Here is a 19,234-nt window from a genome sequence, read left to right as displayed (position 1 = left end):
TTTTTTTTTTTTTTTTGCGGTATGCGGGCCTCTCACTGTTGTGGCCTCTCCCGTTGCGGAGCACAGGCTCCGGACATGCAGGCTCAGCGGCCATGGCTCACGGGCCCAACCGCTCCACGGCATGTGGGATCTTCCCAGACCGGGGCACGAACCCGCGTCCCCTGCATGGGCAGGCGGACTCTCAACCACTGCGCCACCAGGGAAGCCCTTATTTTAAAATATTTAGAAAAGAAGAGAGAAATTATGATGCATGTAACACATACATACACACATAGAGTAACTGAAAGAACTTTTTTCTAATTCCAAATTCTGATTAATAAAACAGTACATTAGAATACATTTCCATGTAAGTGTACATAGTTTACCATATGTCAGAAGAAAAATTTTATGGTTAAGATATATATGTAGGGCCTCCCTGGTGGCGCAGTGGTTGAGAGTCCGCCTGCCGATGCAGGGGACACGGGTTCGTGCCCCGGTCCGGGAAGATCCCACATGCCGCGGAGCAGCTGGGCCCGTGAGCCATGGCTGCTGAGCCTGCGCATCCGGAGCCTGTGCTCCACAACGGGAGAGGCCACAACAGTGAGAGGCCCGCATACCGCAAAAAAAAAAAAAAAAAAAAAGATATATATGTAGGGAAGTAAAGCTTTGGGGATTATTATGACTGTTTTCATGGAGGTTAAATTGGCAGCCATGACACTTTAAAACTTGTATAGATTGCTGAAACCTTGGGCTTATTTCCAAGACTGAGTTTTGCTGTGTGTTATACATCTAATGTTTTTAACTTCTTTTTTTTAAATTATTTTTTAAATTTATTTATTTTATTGGTTTTATTTTTGGCTGCGTTGGGTCTTTGTTGCTGCTCGCGAGCCGTCTCTAGTTGCAGTGAGAGGGGTCTACTCTTCGTTGCTGTGTGCGGGCTTCTCATTGCGTGGCTTCTCTCATTGCAGAGCACAGGCTCTAGGCTCGCGGGCTTCAGTAGTTGTGGCACGTGGGCTCAGTAGTTGTGGCTCGCGGGCTCTAGAGCGCAGGCTCAGTAGTTGTGGCGCACGGGCTTGTTGCTCCGCCGCCTGTGGGATCTTCCCGGACCAGGGCTCGAACCTGTGTCTCCTGCATTGGCTGGCGGATTCTTAACCACTTCGCCACCAGGGAAGCCCTTTAACTTCTGATATGTATTTTATTTTCTTTCAGTTAATGTAGTAAAGAAGACAACTTATAGTGTCAGAATCCTCAAACTGATCAATTTATGATTCACAATTTTTTATAGATACTTTCCAATAAAATTTTCATGTTCTAGGAAATGTTCCTTTCATATTTACTCTTATTACTCCTTAGGTTCTTTATGATGCAGGAGGCAAAAATCTGTGCTTTGATTTTACTTTAATCTCTGTGCTAGTGGTTTTCTTTCCTGCTCTGTCTCCTTTACTTTATATTTCTTTCTTTTTCACTATCTTTAAAAAAATTATTTTTCATTACCTTTAATTTTTTAATCCTTATGTGTACTTGGAAAGACAGATTAAGAATATTGGTTACATTATTTGATTTTTTTTTCCTCTTTACCGCTACACGTTATACATTTGCCTAGCCCTTATCCTTTTGTCTTAGGAGTTGTAAAATATTTTAAATATTTTGCTCAATATGTAAGGAATTTGAAGAAGTAAAAGCAAGGACTCTCTATATTCTCATTATATTGGGAAGGTCCTGCTTGTTGAATTTTTAGGTATTTCAGGATGTTCCAGTCAACTGACAAGGACTTCTCCTCACAGTGTCAGAACTGTAGTGATGATGAGAGTAATGCAACTAGGAAATAGTTCTGGTATGTAACCACTTTTGCATGTTTACTTCACCAGAAAACTCTGTGGAAGTACAGTGATATCTTATATTTCTTGTTAAAAATTTGGAAAACTATTTGCATGCTTTCAAAGTAGATTTTGAAGTAACAGTGCTAGTCAAAGAATGGAAAGTATATTCTAAGCAGATGTAAAATTCTACGAAGTTTTAGGATATCTTCATTTCTTAACTGTTCTAAAAAAGGAAAAACAAAACTTAAACTTGCATTCTTAGAACTTTCTGAATAATTCAGTAATTGCCTAAACTCTAGGTTTTAGCGTATTTCTTATTATAAAGGCTTTATGATACTATATGCTTTTTAGTAAAATAACATTTACAAATATGAATCATACTCCTTTTTATATAGCTTATTAATGGAGATTTATTTGCTTTTTCCTTTTTAAAAAATAAATTCTTCAGTTCTTATGTTGACATAGATTATAAATAAATATTTTAGAAAATATATATCCAGTTTGTAATGAATTTCCTTGGACACTTCGGTTGTTTGTACTGAATCGTTAGAGCAGAGCGATCCATGGTTTGGGTTCTTCTGTGTAGGTTATCAGTTACTTCTGTTGGATTGAGTGAGGATAAAGAAGGTGGAATTCTCTGCCATTTTACCATAGCTTACTCTTACTTATAAATGGTGAGTTGTTTATTGTTATGAGATTAGGTAGGTAGATTCTTTGTAACAGTTGTTAATTTTTAGATTTAATGATGGCACTTGAAGTTACTTACTTTGATATATATACTTGGGAAAACTTTCTGTGTTTATTATGACATATAAGTAATATTGCTATTTGTTGAATGATACTCTACTCTTTTGGGTCATTTTATTGTGTAGAATATTCTAATTATCCAGTAGTATAGGTTTCAAAACTCAAAATATTCAGTATATTATCTAGGGATATAAATTAAGGAACATAACACTGGTGAAATTACTGGTGTAATACATTGCTTTAAAATATTATTTTCCTATTTTTAAAGGACATCTAGGTCTACTTGAGTATTATCAGTGTTTGTTTGGGTATATATTTCTTAAGTCATTTAGGGTTGCCATTTTAAAGAAGGGTAGCTATATTTCTGAAGTTTTTTTTTTTTTTTCACTGTAATTTGTGTGAACAGTGTCATTATATAGATACAAGGACTTACGAAAAACCAAAAAGCAAATTATTTACTCAGGGCTATAGGGTCCATGGTAGGCCTGTAACTAAAGCTCAGTTTTGTTTTCTAGCTTTGTAATTTAATCTATACCAAGTAATATTTCCTGTATGGATAACTTTGGTCCATTAACCTAAAGATAATTTATGAAAAACTCTATTCTCTCACTTTGTAATTCTGCTGGTATTTTCTTCATTGTAATAAAAAAGAAATCATACTATAGTAACTAATTCTTGACCACACCCTTTCTTTCCCCTTCAGAAAAATTGGAAGCTCTACCACCCACCCCAGGACAGCTGAGATATGGTAATGGTTCTATAATTGTTAAATATTTGTGCATCTGTCTTTTGGACTTGAAATAACTGTGTTACTCATTAATAGTACAGAAATCATTCCAGATAGAGTGGATTATCCTATTTATTATGCTGAAGCAAAAAGTTTGTAAACTTGGTTTAAGACATATTACAGTATTATGGAATTTCTAAGATTGTTAACCATATCTATTATTGTTTAAATATTGTTACCATCTAGAGATAGAATTATAGTAGAGGTTTTCTTAATTCCCAAGAAGAAGGGTATGTTTAGTTTGGATTTAAGTTGGGTAATTTCAGAACTAGAATTTCTAGGCTATTTTCTTTGGTGGAGAAAATACTCTGATTTGTTGTTTGTAATAATGAAGAAAGTAAAGTTCATTTTAAACCACCAGGAAGAAGAGCTTTACAATGCTGCTGGTGTGCTTTCTTTATTACGATTGGAATAAATATTCAAGGGCTAACACCAAAGTAATGTAAAATAGTTTGGGATCTTACTATAAAGACAATGGAAGAAGAGAATTATTTAGCAGTGCAGTGAATTTGAATAGGTTGTAAGTTAAAGCTAAATATTAGATGTGATTTGCTAACAACTACTGAGTTAGAGAATAATATTTCCCAAAGGAAACTGAAGAAATTGGTAGGATATCATTACATGCTGGAGAGCAAACTTATATAATTAAAATTTAGTAGCCAGTTCTTTTTAATAGTTCTTTTTACTCTCAGAGATAGAATATAATTTGTATTAGAAATAAGTAACTTTTCCCAGATATCAAAACAATTTAAGAATTCTTTAAGACGTTTCTTTCCCAGGTAATCTTTTTTTATTCTTCTAGCCTGGATTCATACAATCAATATCCATAGCACTGTATAATGCTATTACCATTTTGGGGGTCATATTGAAATTACCTGCCTTATATGGCTGTGTTATCATACCCAAACTTCTTGAGGGCTGGTAACCAAGTATCTTTGTATCTCAAGTGCCCTGTGGAGTGTCCAGTACATGTTTATTTGACTTTCTGAAACTTACAATTTTCCTTTGGAATGAAAATAAATTTTTATTTACAGGACACATTTACTTAGGTCTAAACATCAAAGCATAATATATTTTATAGTTCCAGGTAATTATTATAGCAGTGTAGCAACATGCCTTGGTTTTATGACCAAGTTTTTACTAAGATAGCAATTAGTCTAATCTTAAACTTAGTTTAATAACCTTGACACCTAATTTTAAGATATTTATAACTAACCAGTTTTAGAGATGCCATCAAATTAACCCTAAAATGTTTAGTAATCCCAAAGGTTTCATAGTTACTTTGCCATATTTACATTTCAAAGATGATTGAGATGTCTGGAGAGTCTTCTCTCCAGATATACATTTAAGTAGCTCTCTTTTCACTGTAAATGTTTCATATGGTGAATTTTTAAAATTTCATTATATTCTTTTGACATGTCAAATTTGTAATATGTTTTTGAAATTCTGTATGTGTTTTAGAAGCTGATTATTATAAAATTTTGAATGTCTGGTCATTAAGCAGCTGGATCTAGGCAAAAAGTCAAAGAACTAAGTCTAGACTCTTTAATTAAAAAATCCCATTTCATTAATGTGCCACTTGATTTTTATCATCTTTCATAGCTTTTAAAACAATATGCTTAAAAACAAAACAAAACAATATGCTTTATATTTTAAAAGATGCTGCTTTTTACCTGGGACATTCTTATTTGATAACGAGAACTCTGAAATGACCTAGGATATATACTATTTTCCCCCTTGATCTTAGTCTTTGACAGTGCTTGTGGGTAGAAATGTTTCTTGTTTTACTGCTTATTAGCCTTCCCTGATTGGTGTAGAGTGGTATCAAATTTTCATAACTTCTGGATTATATTTTAATTATACTTTTTGTGGACTTAACTGCATTAAAATAAAAAAGATCTAAAGGCACTGAACACATATATAACCAATCGGTTTAAGGGACTATTTTTTGGATGTGATATAAAACTCAGAGCCTTGATGTTTATTTTTAAAAAGTCCTCAGTTGAATGGATGTTGACTATACCTTGGCAGATTTATAGAATAAAGTCTTAACTATCCCCAGCTTTTAATCTGTTTCACAGTCTTCCTTAAATTCTCTTAATCTGGAATTCTCTTCCTTTCCAAGTTAGTTGTCCTCAACTTATTTAACTAATGTTTATTGAGCATCTACTGTGCACTAGGCATTCTGCAATGTGCTGAAGATGTAAATAGGAAAAAAATGACGCTAAATATATTTTTAAAATAGGTATTAGTTCTTCCTAGTTACACTTCTGTTTTCTCAGGTCATTCAGATTATGTACTAGATAAATAGGGTGAGATGTGCCTTTGGTAGGAAGAGATCAAGTTACATTTTCATTTAAATCAAATATTGTTTGTTTTAGTTGGTGAAAGCTATCAGGGATACTGATGTGTTGAGGGGGAAAAGAGGACTTTGAACACAGATGTCTAAGACAGATGAGATCATCACATTTTCCTAACATTTGTTTAAAAAATTGTTTAGTGAGTATAAGTGACCACCAGATAGCTTCCCTGATATTTGATTCAGGACACTTTTTATTATTTCTAATATGGAGATCAATTTTATGGTATCCGTCGTTAGGTCTAAGAGAGAAAAAGATTGATGTCAATAGTAATTTAACAGGTAAAACATGGTACTCGTGTATTAATTTGTTCTGTCATTAACTGTATGTAATTCGTACGTGTGTGCATTGCCAATAAGGAAACACATAAGGCTAACACAATTAATTTTACATGTTATGTGTTTTTTATTTTGTTTCTTCCCCAGTATGTCTTCCACCAAGTATATAAACAGAGGAGAAGCAGAATCTTTTGTCTATGGGGAATGGAAAGCAAATTCCAAAACTTAAATCAAATCTATTTATGAGAGTTTAATCATATAGTCTGTTTTTGTCATTTTAAAATTATAGAAATCTTAAAGCATATTTTTCTGTTTTTGATGTTTTTCAGTATTCATCCACAATGCGATACCTTTCATAGGGTTTGGCTTTTTGGATAATGCAATTATGATTGTTGCAGTAAGTTCTTTCAACCCTTCTATTTTGAGTTAATAAAGAAATTAATGTGGTCTAAATTTTCCTAATAATTTACATATTATAGCTATAAAGTTTTAATTAATATCATAATGAACAAGGCTATTTTTAACTATAGTTCAGGTTAATTAGACTGTAGCTCAATTTTTAAGGCATCATTAAGACTTTTGGTAAAGCATTGACAATAATAAACACATATTTATTGGGTCTGTATTATTCTGTTCTAGTTTCAACATTCTTACTAAAGAATAAAGTATGTAAAATTTTCTAATGTTCTTTAATTGTATCAGCAGTTCTCATCATGTGTATGTTATTAATTAGTTCCTTGTCCAGTTTTCCCATACAAAAATGTTTTAAAGGGTGTTTGGATATACAATCTATCCATTTAACCCAAAGATGATTTAAGTTTCAATTCAGAATACTGTGAATAATGAACCCTTCAGTCTTTGTTTCATCATAGTGTTAAAAAGTTCTCCTTTGCTGAAGTCATTTTAATTTAAGGTTGTTTCTTACAAGTATTGTTTAGTCTCAGGGATGGCTGATTTATCTTTCTTACTCTTCTGTGACACTTCTTTGTCACTAGATACCAATATTGGATCCAGATTATAAAGGCATGATGAAAATGCAGGTCTTCTGAAACTGCCCAGTGCACTATCCACTTCTCTTCACTGACTCAAACTTTTAAAAAGTTCTATAAATTCTAGGTGTTTTGTAGGAGACCACTCAAAAAAGAAATAGAATGATTTTAGGATTATTGAATGTGAGGGAAATATACTTGAGAGATGGCAGGGTTTTTTTTGTTGTTGTTGTTTGTTTTTGTTTTTTGTTTCGGTGTTTTGGAGGTCACATGTACTATAGATGGATATAAGTAGAATATTTGGTTTCAAAATAGGGATAAAAGTATAATTTACATTGTATGGATTATAAAATTTGCTTAAAGAATATCTAAAATTGGTTCATTCAAGAATGGTTTTCTTTGGTATGTAGTCTCACCTTATGTCCAGATTGATAAGGTGGGATCAGATATCCAGAAAGTCTAGACATTCACCTGGTTGAGGAAACACAGGGTTCACACATCAGGAAGGTATCTTGCTCCTTAAGCAGTCACAAAAGATACTGTAGCATGCACATAATTTGAAGGTGATAAGCACCCATTGGATACATAATTCTTTAGCAAAGCAGTCTGGTAAGAGCCTCTAAAATACAATTTCAAAATGCTAGTTTTTTTGACTGATTATGACATTTTCCTATTATGTATATAAGAATCAAGTTGGCTATTTTATATATCTGTGAATATGAGAAACTTATTCAACCATACCACACTACCTTTTCTGAAATTACTAAAACCTTGAGTTGGTTAGATTATTTAAATAGTTAATGTAAATAAAATCTAATTGTAATGAAAACCCCACTATGATGAATTTAGAAGCTATGGTTTAAGATCTGATGTGTTCTTGAATAGATTGTCTGAATTAAAGCTTCTCTGTTTCAGTTTTACACTCAATATTTTAGATTCTCTTTATTGACAGCTGGTATCTCTCATTCTACCATCTTAATAAGCATTTGTTTTTTTTCACCTCAGTTGGGCAGACCTTAGATATTCAAATGATGCAAGACTGTCCTTGCTACAGGGAAGTGTTGAGATGATATATTTTGCATAAAGAGGGGTGCAGGGAGATTTTGAAGAGATATCAGAATAGGGAAACTGGGTAGTTTCTTAGATCCTGAATAAGACCTTCACAGTATGGTCTTATTATTTCTTTGAAATAAATATCTAAAGTAACAAATATCTGTGTTTAAATACAGATACCAACAAGACAAAACAAACAGAACAACCACATTCTGAAGTCAAATTATTATAATGTTCCTATTTTGTATTACTCAGGCCTGTGTCTCATTATTAGTGTAACTGAGAGTGGACTGTTTTTCCAGGCCTGAGATGGTTGACTCTAATTCAGTAATATTTGTTTTTCTGGTTTACATTGAAATCCAGTTTCAGGAACGTATTACCCGTTTTTTATTTATATAGTACTGAAATAAATAATTAAACTACTGGCTTAAACCTGATTAAGAGTAATAGGTATGGCAAAAATATTATCCTGTGATAATTGCAAAATAATTCAAGAACAGTTAAATTTTCCAAAGAGGCTTTTTAATAGACTGCTAAGACTAAAATCCATAAATAATATAACTGTAGGATCTATGAAAAGGGAAATAAGTGAACATTATTATCTTAAGAATGTTTTTCACCTTTTTTTTTAAAAAAAAACAAAACAAAACACTGATTGCCTCCAAACATTGTAGGATAGCTATGTTTGAAGATAGAAAGTCAAGAAGATATTTTATTCTTTTCTATCATGCCATTTGATGTTTTTCCTGTTAGGAAAAACATCTCTTAACTGCTACCTAGTTATAGTCATGTAAACAAATTCCTATATAACTTCTCATAGTAGGTTTGACCTTTATTCTTGGCTGCTGTTCATACTAAGCTTTTGATTTCATAGTTTTTTATTATATTTTTATATTATTGGGATTGCTTTTTATAACTTATATTTTAGTGGGTTTTGGGGGGATTATTTTTCTTATAATTTAATTAGGATAGAATTGATTAAAATTCTAGCATAGATTAATCATATTAAGGTGATGAACCACGTATAACTTTAAGACAACTAGTGTTAGGTTTATTTATAATTTCTACCTCACCTGTTAACATGAAATTTGATGTAACTATGGGAAAAAGGAAAGGAGTGGATAGTCCATTGCCTTCAAACCAACCTTGACTTTAATGTGAGGCTTTTCATGCTGTTTGAAGGATCTTCACGTTTCTTAAATTCAACCAAATGATTAAGCACTTAAATGCTTTATAAATACATGTATTGGCAAACAGATTTTTGGGGGGTCATTTCTAATGATTCATTGCTGTTAAAGATCCTGTATTTATTTTTTTATACACTATAGCTGTCAAGTGCTTCTCTTCTATAGTAATGCTCCTGATTTTTTGGGTTCCATATATATAAGGATACTTCTTCATGCCTGTTTTCTTTTTTTTTTTAGATTTTTTTTTTTTTTTTTTTTTTTTTGCGGTACGTGGGCCTCTCACTGTTGTGGCCTCTCCCGTTGCGGAGCACAGGCTCTGGACGTGCAGGCCCAGCGGCCATGGCTCACGGGCCCAGCCGCTCGGCGGCATGCGGGATCCTCCTAGACCGGGGCACGAACCCGTGTCCCCTGCATCGGCAGGCGGACTCTCAACCACTGCGCCACCAGGGAAGCCCAATGCCTGTTTTCTTCTTCAGAAATCTGTTTCTTTGGGTATCTTTACAACCTTGTAACTTTAAGTGCCTGGGAGACTTTTGTACATCACGCTGTTTGGTCCATACTCTACAAGAATTATATTTTAAAGGAGTGGAATCAACAGGCCTAGGGGAAAGAAAATTGAGGAAATTAAACTTAGCCTCTCTTCAATTTTGTAAATAATTGAGTAATACAATATTTCTATATTACCAGATAGGACATTCTTTTTTTTTTTCTCCACAAATATCGTTGAGATTTGTAAGGCATTCTTATTTTTCTCCATAAGTATTATTGAGATTTTTTTTAAAAGCTTTAGAAATTTTCAAGCATCAGTATTCAAGAGAGCTTTTGAAAATTAAGTCCACTTATGGCAGAATTGTGTAAGGATTAGAACTGAATTAGCACAATAGATTGTAGGATTTCTTCTTTATTCTATGTAATAATCCATTAGAATGGTTTAATCTTCTTCACTTCAGTTCCTTCTCTTTAAAGTAGAAGTAAAAATACGAGCCCCTCTTTTCTTTAAGAAATGAGATAGACATAGAAAATCTTAAACTCTCAATAAATTCAGTGGAAATACAGTGGAACCTCATTTTTGCTGTAGCTCTATTGTATTAAATGCTATTGTTGCTTATAAATGAATCATACAGTCTCATTACTTAACGGTTAAAGAACTAAGTGTTTTAAGGATAATTTTTGAAGTCTGATTTTTTGAGTCCCTAGAAACTGGTTTTGTCTGTCTTTTAAATCTTTTATAGGGTAAATATCAATAGTATAGTTGTATCATTCAGAATTTAAAATGTAGGTGAGTTGGTTGTCTTTGTGTTCAAAAGCATTAAAACAACTTTCTGTGGTAAGAAAATATAAATTCTAGATTATTAATGATGAATTATATTGCTATATGTGTTGCTATTTTTTATTTTTATGAAAGCCTAATTTTAATAAATAAAATATTGATGTTATTTCTGCATGAATGTATATATTGGGTTGGCCAAAAAGTTCGTTTGGATTTTTCCATAACCTCTTATGGAAAAATCCAAATGAACTTTTTGGTCAACCCAATATTTAATAATTAAGTGAATTGCTGTAGTATATGTGTATATTTATGCATATTTTATATATATAATTTTGTTATGATAACATATTGCTTATTTTACCTCTTTAATTATTAATGTTTTGCTATTCTTTGATAGTCACTTCAGTTTTAATTTTTAAGATTAATTTCTTTGTAATCATTTTTCAGGGAACCCATATTGAGTTATCTATTGGAATTATTTTGGGAATTTCAACTATGGCAGGTATTTAATAATAGTAATATTATTATTCCATTGTATATTTACGAAGCATTTTAGTAAGTTAGGTTTAGAAGAGGATACTTTATTTGAATGAGTTTATTCACTGAGATGTCTCTTAATTTATCTACGTAATCCTATTCCTCTAATTTTTAATTTCGTATATGTAGCACATATTTTTCTGAGAAAGTTTAGGTACTTTAAGTTAGTTAATGGGTAACAATAATCTACTAGATTGACTATATTAAAAATTTTTTTCTCTTAATTCAGTGTTACCCTAAAACCTTCCTACTCTTTTTCTCGATCAAATTATTTATTTTCAAGTTGGGCAGAAAAGTCAAGGAAGGAAATACAAGATTGAAAATCTAATTTGGTTCTATCTCCTTCTTTCCCCCCAAATACCACTGTCCTCTTCATGATGGTGACATTTGGGAATGATTCTGTGTTGTTTTATTCTGTGGAACACGTGAAGTAGATGAGTTAATGAAAGAGACATTTCCTCTCCTTGATTTTCTTGAATGTCATAGCTGTAATATAGCTTTACTCTTTAACTTTCAAGTATTCAAATTCCCTTAAATGTTATCTGAAAGTTAAACTACAAAATATTGTACAGGTGTTTTAATACGGAAACCAAAATGGAAACTGGCTGCCACATTAGAAAAAACCTACTACTTGATGGAGGTAGAATACTATAATCTCAGAAATATTGTGTTCTATTTTGGAGATCTCAAGATTCAGAGCTGTCGAATGAACTACTTTGGATATTGTCATTGTAGTTTAGAAATGTGCTAACTCTTCCAGACTGGTGCTTTATTGATTTTTCTGACTTCTATGTAATAATTCACTTGTCCATTTTTCATTTTTTTAGCTGCTGCTTTGGGAAACCTTGTGTCAGATTTAGCTGGTCTTGGGTAAGTTCATTCATGTATTCATTTGTGCATGTGTGTACTTGCTCTCTTTCTCTTCTCCATTCTCCTTTAATTGAGAAGGATTTTAAAAAGGGACATTTATTTTTACATGTGTGTTTTATAACTAAATTTTTAACTTTAATGTTTCTAAATCAATAGCACTAAATCTTTAAATCTTTGGTGTGCATCAAATATAGATGTCTCGCTCACATCCCAGTCATGCAGAATTAGTGTCTCTGGGGATGGGACCTTGACATTTGTGTTTAATAATCTTCTCAAGCAATTCTGATAGGTGCAAAATTTTTTCTAAAACTACCATAAGGTAAGTTCAATTTTCATTTACTGAAGTGTTTATATGTATTTTATAAACATTTCCAAGGGTGAGACAGGACTAAAAGTAAGAACCCCTATCATTATTTCACCCCCACCCTCCTCCCACTAAACCCAAAGATAAGAAATATGGCTCAAATGTGAGGATAGTGACTGGGCATGTTTTCTAGAGAGAGGAATTTTCAGAGAATAATGGCCAAAACATACAGGGACTTGGCTAGTTTTTGCTCTTTTTATTCCATGTGGTAGAAATGATGAAACAAACTGAGGATGCCTACTTGGAAAAGGCCAGCTTTCTCTCCTTCTGTTTTTACATTCTCTCTTCTAAGCGGCAGATGGCCTGGGCTGCTTCCTGAGCTTGGGGAAGCCTGGGAAGTATAAATTAGACTAAGTTGGCATTAATTTTTGTGATAAACATATTTTCTCTTGCTCAGTCTTTGGTTCTGTTTCTTCCTTTTTTGGTTCATTAGAATGGTAAGTTTTGAGATTTGGATCTGGGTCTAGTAGAGGTCTACTTAGCCCTATAATCTGGAGAAAAGCAGCTTTATATATGACCTAACTCTATATATTAGACTTCTGCACTGGAGTTTGGGGCCAAAGCTAATGTTAAAAACACAGTTTCTTTGTTCTGGGCCGAAGCAAAAATTTTATATTCCTGGAATTCCTGACATAAACCTATAATGATATTACCCCTTAAACATTCCATTTCCCAGTTTCCAACATTAAGGTTAATAATGATAATATTATATAGCTACTGTGATAGCTTTCTATATTTAATAGAATCAAATGATCTAATAGATCTCTAAGGCCATTTGGTTTTAGATTGTATCATTAAACAATTATTTTTTTATTAGAGATAAAGATTTGTTGGGAGTCTTATATTTAAGAACTACTTCTCCTCTGCCTTTAAAAAATAGCATTAGGTAACAAATACCACATTTTATCAATCTTAGTTGTACAGGTTTTTAGAACTTAACATATCTGACATTGGGATCCATCTTATAATTGATGGTATGCATAGTTTAATTGGCAGTTTTTTTTCTTTCTTACAGTTCTTAAAGTAAGATTGTATCCAATAAGCAATGGCAACTTAGAATTGATAAATACTTGAAATTGCCCTGAAAATTGTAGGCTGTTTTTCTTAGTATATCAATCTGATAAATTTTGGAAATTTTTGTTTTCTGATGATAGTTATTAACTTATATGTTAAAGTGCTTTGCTTTGAATTTGGAATAAATGCATAAATTATAAGTGTTGTAAAAATTTTTATATACCTTGAATTGTTCTTTTTAAGGTAATGGTAGAGAATAATTACTCTAAGTTAATTAATTTACCTGTGTATTGAATATGTCAGTCTGAAAAATTTTAAACCAAATATATTTATACACAATGAAGATGAAAGTTGTAAAAGAATGTTTATACCATTTCTAGAGTGCCAATTACAGGTATAGAATTATCTTATCTTTGTAGTAATTAGTTTTTCCTATGTGAGGACATTGTGTTTCTCTTTAAAAACTTATATTCTGTCCTCTTGTATTTTTAAAGACTTGCAGGCTACGTTGAAGCTTTGGCTTCCAGGTTAGGTCTATCAATTCCTGATCTCACACCAAAGCAAGTTGACATGTGGCAAACACGTGTTAGTACACATTTGGTGAGTACTTTATATGGCTTATGATAGTGAATTTGGGTAGCCAAAGCAAGACACTGTATTCAGTCCCTTGAGAAATTTGAGACTAAAATTGATTTGAGTGGAATTTTTAACAAAAACTGTCCAAGCCTTGGCAGGTTCAGAAAAGCAGTAATTTTTTATTGACTATTTTTTGTAGGTATACTTGATTTTTGAAAAATTCTTTATATGATTCGGTTACTGTTGAGGAGTATCAGTTATGTGCTGAGACTGAAGGACATAAAATGAATAATAGACTATAGTTCTTTTTAAGGATTGTGTAGGTAAGGAACCAGACATATTAGATAAATTATAATTTAGTGTGACATATTCAGTAATAGAATTATGCACCAGATATAGCAGAAGCACCAGGAAAAGAATTAACTCTTTGTGGAGAGAAATTTCTTTTGGTGTGGAGATTTCTTGGTGAGTATTAGATCTAAGCTTATTTTGAAATTATTGATGAGACATTTGCTAGGTGAATGAGAGAATTCCAAGTATATTGACTAGCAAGTAGAAAAGCATGATAACTAACTGGAAGTTCCTAGCAGAGAGAGACAGACTGCATCTGCTTGGACCCTGTCTGTCTCCCTGTTACCTAGCATAGAATTTGGTATTTTGTAGATTCTCAGTAAATGTCTGTATGAAGACATAAAACTTAATTCAAAAGTGTATAACCTTAATAGTCATCATAAGAATGCATCATTTAAAAATCATTTATAAAAACTTTAAAAAAATTTTTTAATGTAGGTGAGATCGCAGAAAAATTGTGTGTACGTATACATACAAATATATTGCAGTGGGTATACACATATTTACAGTTTTGTCTAGAATAGATAGCATGGCAGTATCCTATGGTTATGCACAAATATTCATATTATTTGATTTTTAAATAAATCATTGAGGAAGAACTATACACAGAAATGTTTATTGTTCTGTCATTTGCAATGGTGAAAAAGTAGCAATGATTTTTAATGGTAACGAGAGCTTGAATTCCCTGGTGGTCCAGCGGTTAGGATTCGGTGCTTCCATTGCATGGGGCCCAGGTTCAATCTCTGCTCAGGGAACAAGGATCCCACAAGCCACGCGGTGTGGCCGGGAGAAAAAAAAAAAAGAGCTTTACGTAGATTACAGGCCCATCAATTCAGTGGAATTTAGAAGTTTTTTTATTAAGTTTATGAAACAGTTTGGAAAGGAGTTTATTATAACATGTGTGACTGTGGGGGGAAGGAATAAGGCAGAAAACAAAGCTATGTTTACGTAATGATTAGACCTACATATAATTAGGTGTACTTGGGGATAAATATTGAAAAGGAATATATACAAGGGGTAGCAAATCCAAATATGTTGAGAGTACTTGGTGAGATATTTTCTTTCTTCCTACCTCTGACATTTTTAAAAAGTGTTTTTCTACTTGAATACTTCTCTAATGTTAATTTATTTTTTAAAATAAATTTATTTATTTATTTTTGGCTGCATTGGGTCTTCATTGCTGTGCGTGGGCTTTCTCTAGTTGCGGTGAGCCGGGACTACTCTTTGTTGCAGTGCGCGGCCTTCTCATTGCGGTGGCTTCTCTTGTTGCGGAGCACGGGTTCTAGGTGCGCGGGCTTCATTAGTTGTGGCATGCGGGCTCAGTAGTTGGTGCAGGGGCTTAGTTGCTCCGCGGCATGTGGGATCTTCTCGGACCAGGGCTTGAACCCGTGTCCCCTGCATTGGCAGGTGGATTCTTAACCACTGCGCCACCAGGGAAGCCCCTCTAATGTTATTTTTATGGCAATTAGAAAAAAAAATTTTTTTCCTTGTTGCTTTGAACTTTACATATTATTTGTTCTAGAACCTTTTGTACATTATTTTTATATTTAAGTTACTATGATCAAAAGAAATACAGTCACAGTTGAATTTTATAGTACATAGTAATTTTTAATTTTTATCAGATACTTAAGCAAGGATTCCTCTTACAGGGGTAAATTAACTGTCAAAAAATCTTTTCTTTTGTTTCCATAGGGAAAAGCTGTTGGGGTGACTATTGGCTGCATTCTAGGAATGTTTCCTTTGATTTTCCTTGGAGGAGGTGAAGATGATGAAAAACTGGAAAAGAAAAATTAACTCACTTAGGATACCTATAAAAAGATGTAAACTAATGTACCTCAATTATTAAATATGCTGTCACAACATTTAGGAATTAAGACAGTAACAGTGCATAGATATGGGATCACTAATTCAGCATGTATTATGGAAAACACTAACTTATTGTGGCTTGGTTTTCTTAGGACATCTTTTTTAAAAAACTTTTGTGTAAATTGTTGAAATGCTTTTTCATCAATGGCTGTCAACATTTTACCTTTTCTTTTTCTTTCTTTATATACCAAAATATCATTTAAGTATCAGTCATTGATGTGCTGTGCTGACTTGGGGTTTGCCTATTTGTTACTTGTCATGTGTACATGCATGAAAGCATTTTCTGTTGTTGTTCCCTTATAGTTACAATTCAACCTTAAGATTTTTTCCAAATTACTTAAAGATGTTTAACATCAGTTAAAGATTTTTTTTCCTCTTTTTGGCAACATCAATTTTGTACTGTTTCACAGCAAACATTTACAATCATATAATTTCAGTCATTTAAAAGAAACGCTCACATCTATTCAAAATGGACAGAGACTTTAAGTATTTTAAGTACCTATCACGCATTTTAATTTTCAGACCTTATTGTCTCAAGAGCCGGACATTAATCAGGATGAACGATTATGTGGTCTTCCTACTACATAAAACCATATGTTAACAAGTGTATTATTTTGAGTTGGTTTTTTTACCAATTAATTCTCAGTTTTGAATAATTACATAGTGATTTCTGACTCCTAAGGGAAAGTCATTATTTTAGAGGTTTTTTTTTTTTTTTTTTGCGGTACGCAGGCCCCTCACTGTTGTGGCCTCTCCCGTTGCGGAGCACAGGCTCCGGACGCGCAGCCTCAGTGGCCATGGCTTACGGACCCAGCCGCTCCGCGGCATGTGGGATCTTCCCGGACCGGGGCACGAACCCGTGTCCCCTGCATCGGCAGGCGGACTCCCAACCACTGCGCCACTAGGGAAGCCCATTTTAGAGTATTTTTAATGGGGATTGTGGAATTAAGGTGTGAACTAAGGGGTTTGACATGACACTTGGAAAATTAAGAGGCTAAAAAAATTTTTTTTCACAGAAGTATAAAATGGAAACTGTCAAGAAGGTTTATGGTATGAGTGGGGAAGTTGAGGTGATATTTGTAAGGTTAATAAAATACAAATAATACTGTTTGGGAAGCCTTTTCTCCCCACAAATGTCTTCTCATCTGAATTGAATGAGTTTGAGTACTCATAATTTTGACATTGTTATATCTTCTTTAGCGGATTTTATTTCTGGATAACTTCTTTTGAGGTGAAAAATAAATATGTTATATTTTGCTTTTTGCTATATATAGCCTAGTGGTCAAAAGACATATGAGGAGAAATTCTTTCTCCCTTTTTTGGTCCCTTTTCTTTTTTTGTGGTGTTTAAATCATATTTTAGATTGAAGTTACTTATGTCCAGTCTTGTGTATCTGATTTAGGCATAGATAGGATTCATACCTATACTTGTGAATCATATATTTTAATTTTATGAACCCTTAAAGTTTGTTAGCATGTGGTCTGTTACACAGGCTAAAAAATTACTCTTAATTGTAAGAGTTGTTGAACACATCATGGAGGAGAAAAACAGAAATTAAAGTTGCTATTTGGGCCACTGAAATTATTTATTTTGCTAAATAGATGCAAAAGAAGGGAAACTTAAAGATGGCTCTATTTACAGCTACCTTATTTTTAAAGTTTTATTTGCACGTATTTACTTTGAGGTTTTATTTTCAGAGGAGCTGTTTTTTCTCACAAGGCAATTTGTCATAAATTCTCTTCTGTGTACTTCAAAATGATTTTAGTGGTATCCTTTAATCATAGATTTTTGAGGGAAAAATAAATCATAGAATATAAAAATAAATATATAACATTCTTATTATGTACAAATACTATGACAGTCTCATTTGATCAAATTAGAATTATAAAACTTAACATTTTAAATAGAACTGTGGTTTGTATCTTCCACATAATACCACGGACACACCAAAATTTTTTTTTATTATTTCAGATGATAGGATTAGAGTGATTATTTAAAAAAAAATAATTTTGGGGGGGGTAAATGTTTAAGTGCTTTTGTCCCTAACTGTATTGCCAGTCCTTTCTGTTCTCTAAAAACATATTTTATTGTGGTGCTTAAATTTTCTTTTTATTAATTAAATCCCATATCCAGAAACTTTGTGAGTTTAGAAAGGGCTTTTGATTAGTGCTTTCATTTTTTTTGCTCGTGAAAATAACCCAGTCCTACAGAATCTTTTTAGCTGAGCGTCTGTAGAATTATTTAAAATGTCAAAATATGGAATATATAACCTTCATATTGAACAGTATTTTAATTTATGGACACAATAAAAATTTGCATCATTCAGGTTATTAGTTAAAAAAAAAAATGGAGCCCTTTTGTCCTTAACCTAAGGTAAACATTTTTTTCAAGATCTTATTCTATATACTAGTATGGTGCTTTGCACAAAGTGACTTCTGAAAAATGGTTCCCTTTAAGATAATGACTTCATATAATCATTGTTTCATATTACTTGTCACGAGGAATTTTATTTCAGATTGAAACTGGAATTCTTATTTCTCATAGTAGCTATTTCTTTTTTGGGAGCAACTATAACTATGGTTAAATGCAACATGAGCTGTGTTAGTACTCTTTGTTTGAAATTCATGTTGTCTGTGTATTATGATTTATTGACTTGTTTATGCATGTAAATTAGGTGCATTTTGTTGGCACTGTATGTTAAATGGTGACCAATGTTTTTACAAAGGAATTGAACAAAGAAAAATACCTTTTAAGAAATTTTGGAATGTGGTTTTGATTTTGAAATTTGATTTTCTTCTTAATCTCAGAAAACCCTGGTTATTCCATAGCTTAAAAGATAGGATTAATAAATGCAGATTTGTTACAGGGTTGTAGCAATGACACTGAGACAGTAAAATGGAACTATTTACCATTTCCATGAAGTCCACACTCGAGATACAACATTACACATTATGAGAGAAGGATGATTCCCATACTGAGATAATTTGATCTTTAATAGGATGTCAAAAAAGCTTTAGATAGAGAGATTGGTGAAAATTACACTGATGGGTATTTATTTATAGCAGAGATATCCAAGCTTTCTATATAATAACGCCTCATTTACTTTACTCTGTTTTTCCAGAAGATGAATTTTGAAGGTAATGAAAGTTTATCTTTTACACCAAAAGTTCAGGTAAACCATTTTGA

At 32.8% G+C, this 19,234-nt stretch overlaps 1 protein-coding gene across 1 annotated transcript in view; it reads left to right on the top strand.

Annotated features, from left to right (window-relative positions):
* Positions 1-16,012, top strand: part of TMEM65 (transmembrane protein 65) — a gene marked incomplete at its 5' end in the record, with an annotated part of 40,439 nt that extends 24,427 nt beyond the window's left edge. Inside the window, 6 exons of the mRNA XM_079722412.1 lie at positions 3,250-3,294; positions 6,301-6,368; positions 10,918-10,972; positions 11,835-11,877; positions 13,750-13,855; positions 15,875-16,012. Of these exons, the coding sequence (XP_079578538.1) occupies positions 3,250-3,294; positions 6,301-6,368; positions 10,918-10,972; positions 11,835-11,877; positions 13,750-13,855; positions 15,875-15,976 (419 nt within the window). The 3' untranslated portion in view covers positions 15,977-16,012. The remainder of the gene's footprint in view (positions 1-3,249; positions 3,295-6,300; positions 6,369-10,917; positions 10,973-11,834; positions 11,878-13,749; positions 13,856-15,874) is intronic.
* Positions 16,013-19,234: the final 3,222 nt, after the last annotated feature.

This window comes from Hyperoodon ampullatus (genome assembly GCF_949752795.1).
Source record: "Hyperoodon ampullatus genome assembly, chromosome: 17".
NCBI lineage: Eukaryota > Metazoa > Chordata > Mammalia > Artiodactyla > Ziphiidae > Hyperoodon > Hyperoodon ampullatus.
The sequence above is the reverse complement of the archived record's forward strand: the minus strand, read 5'-3'. Positions and strand labels throughout refer to the sequence as shown.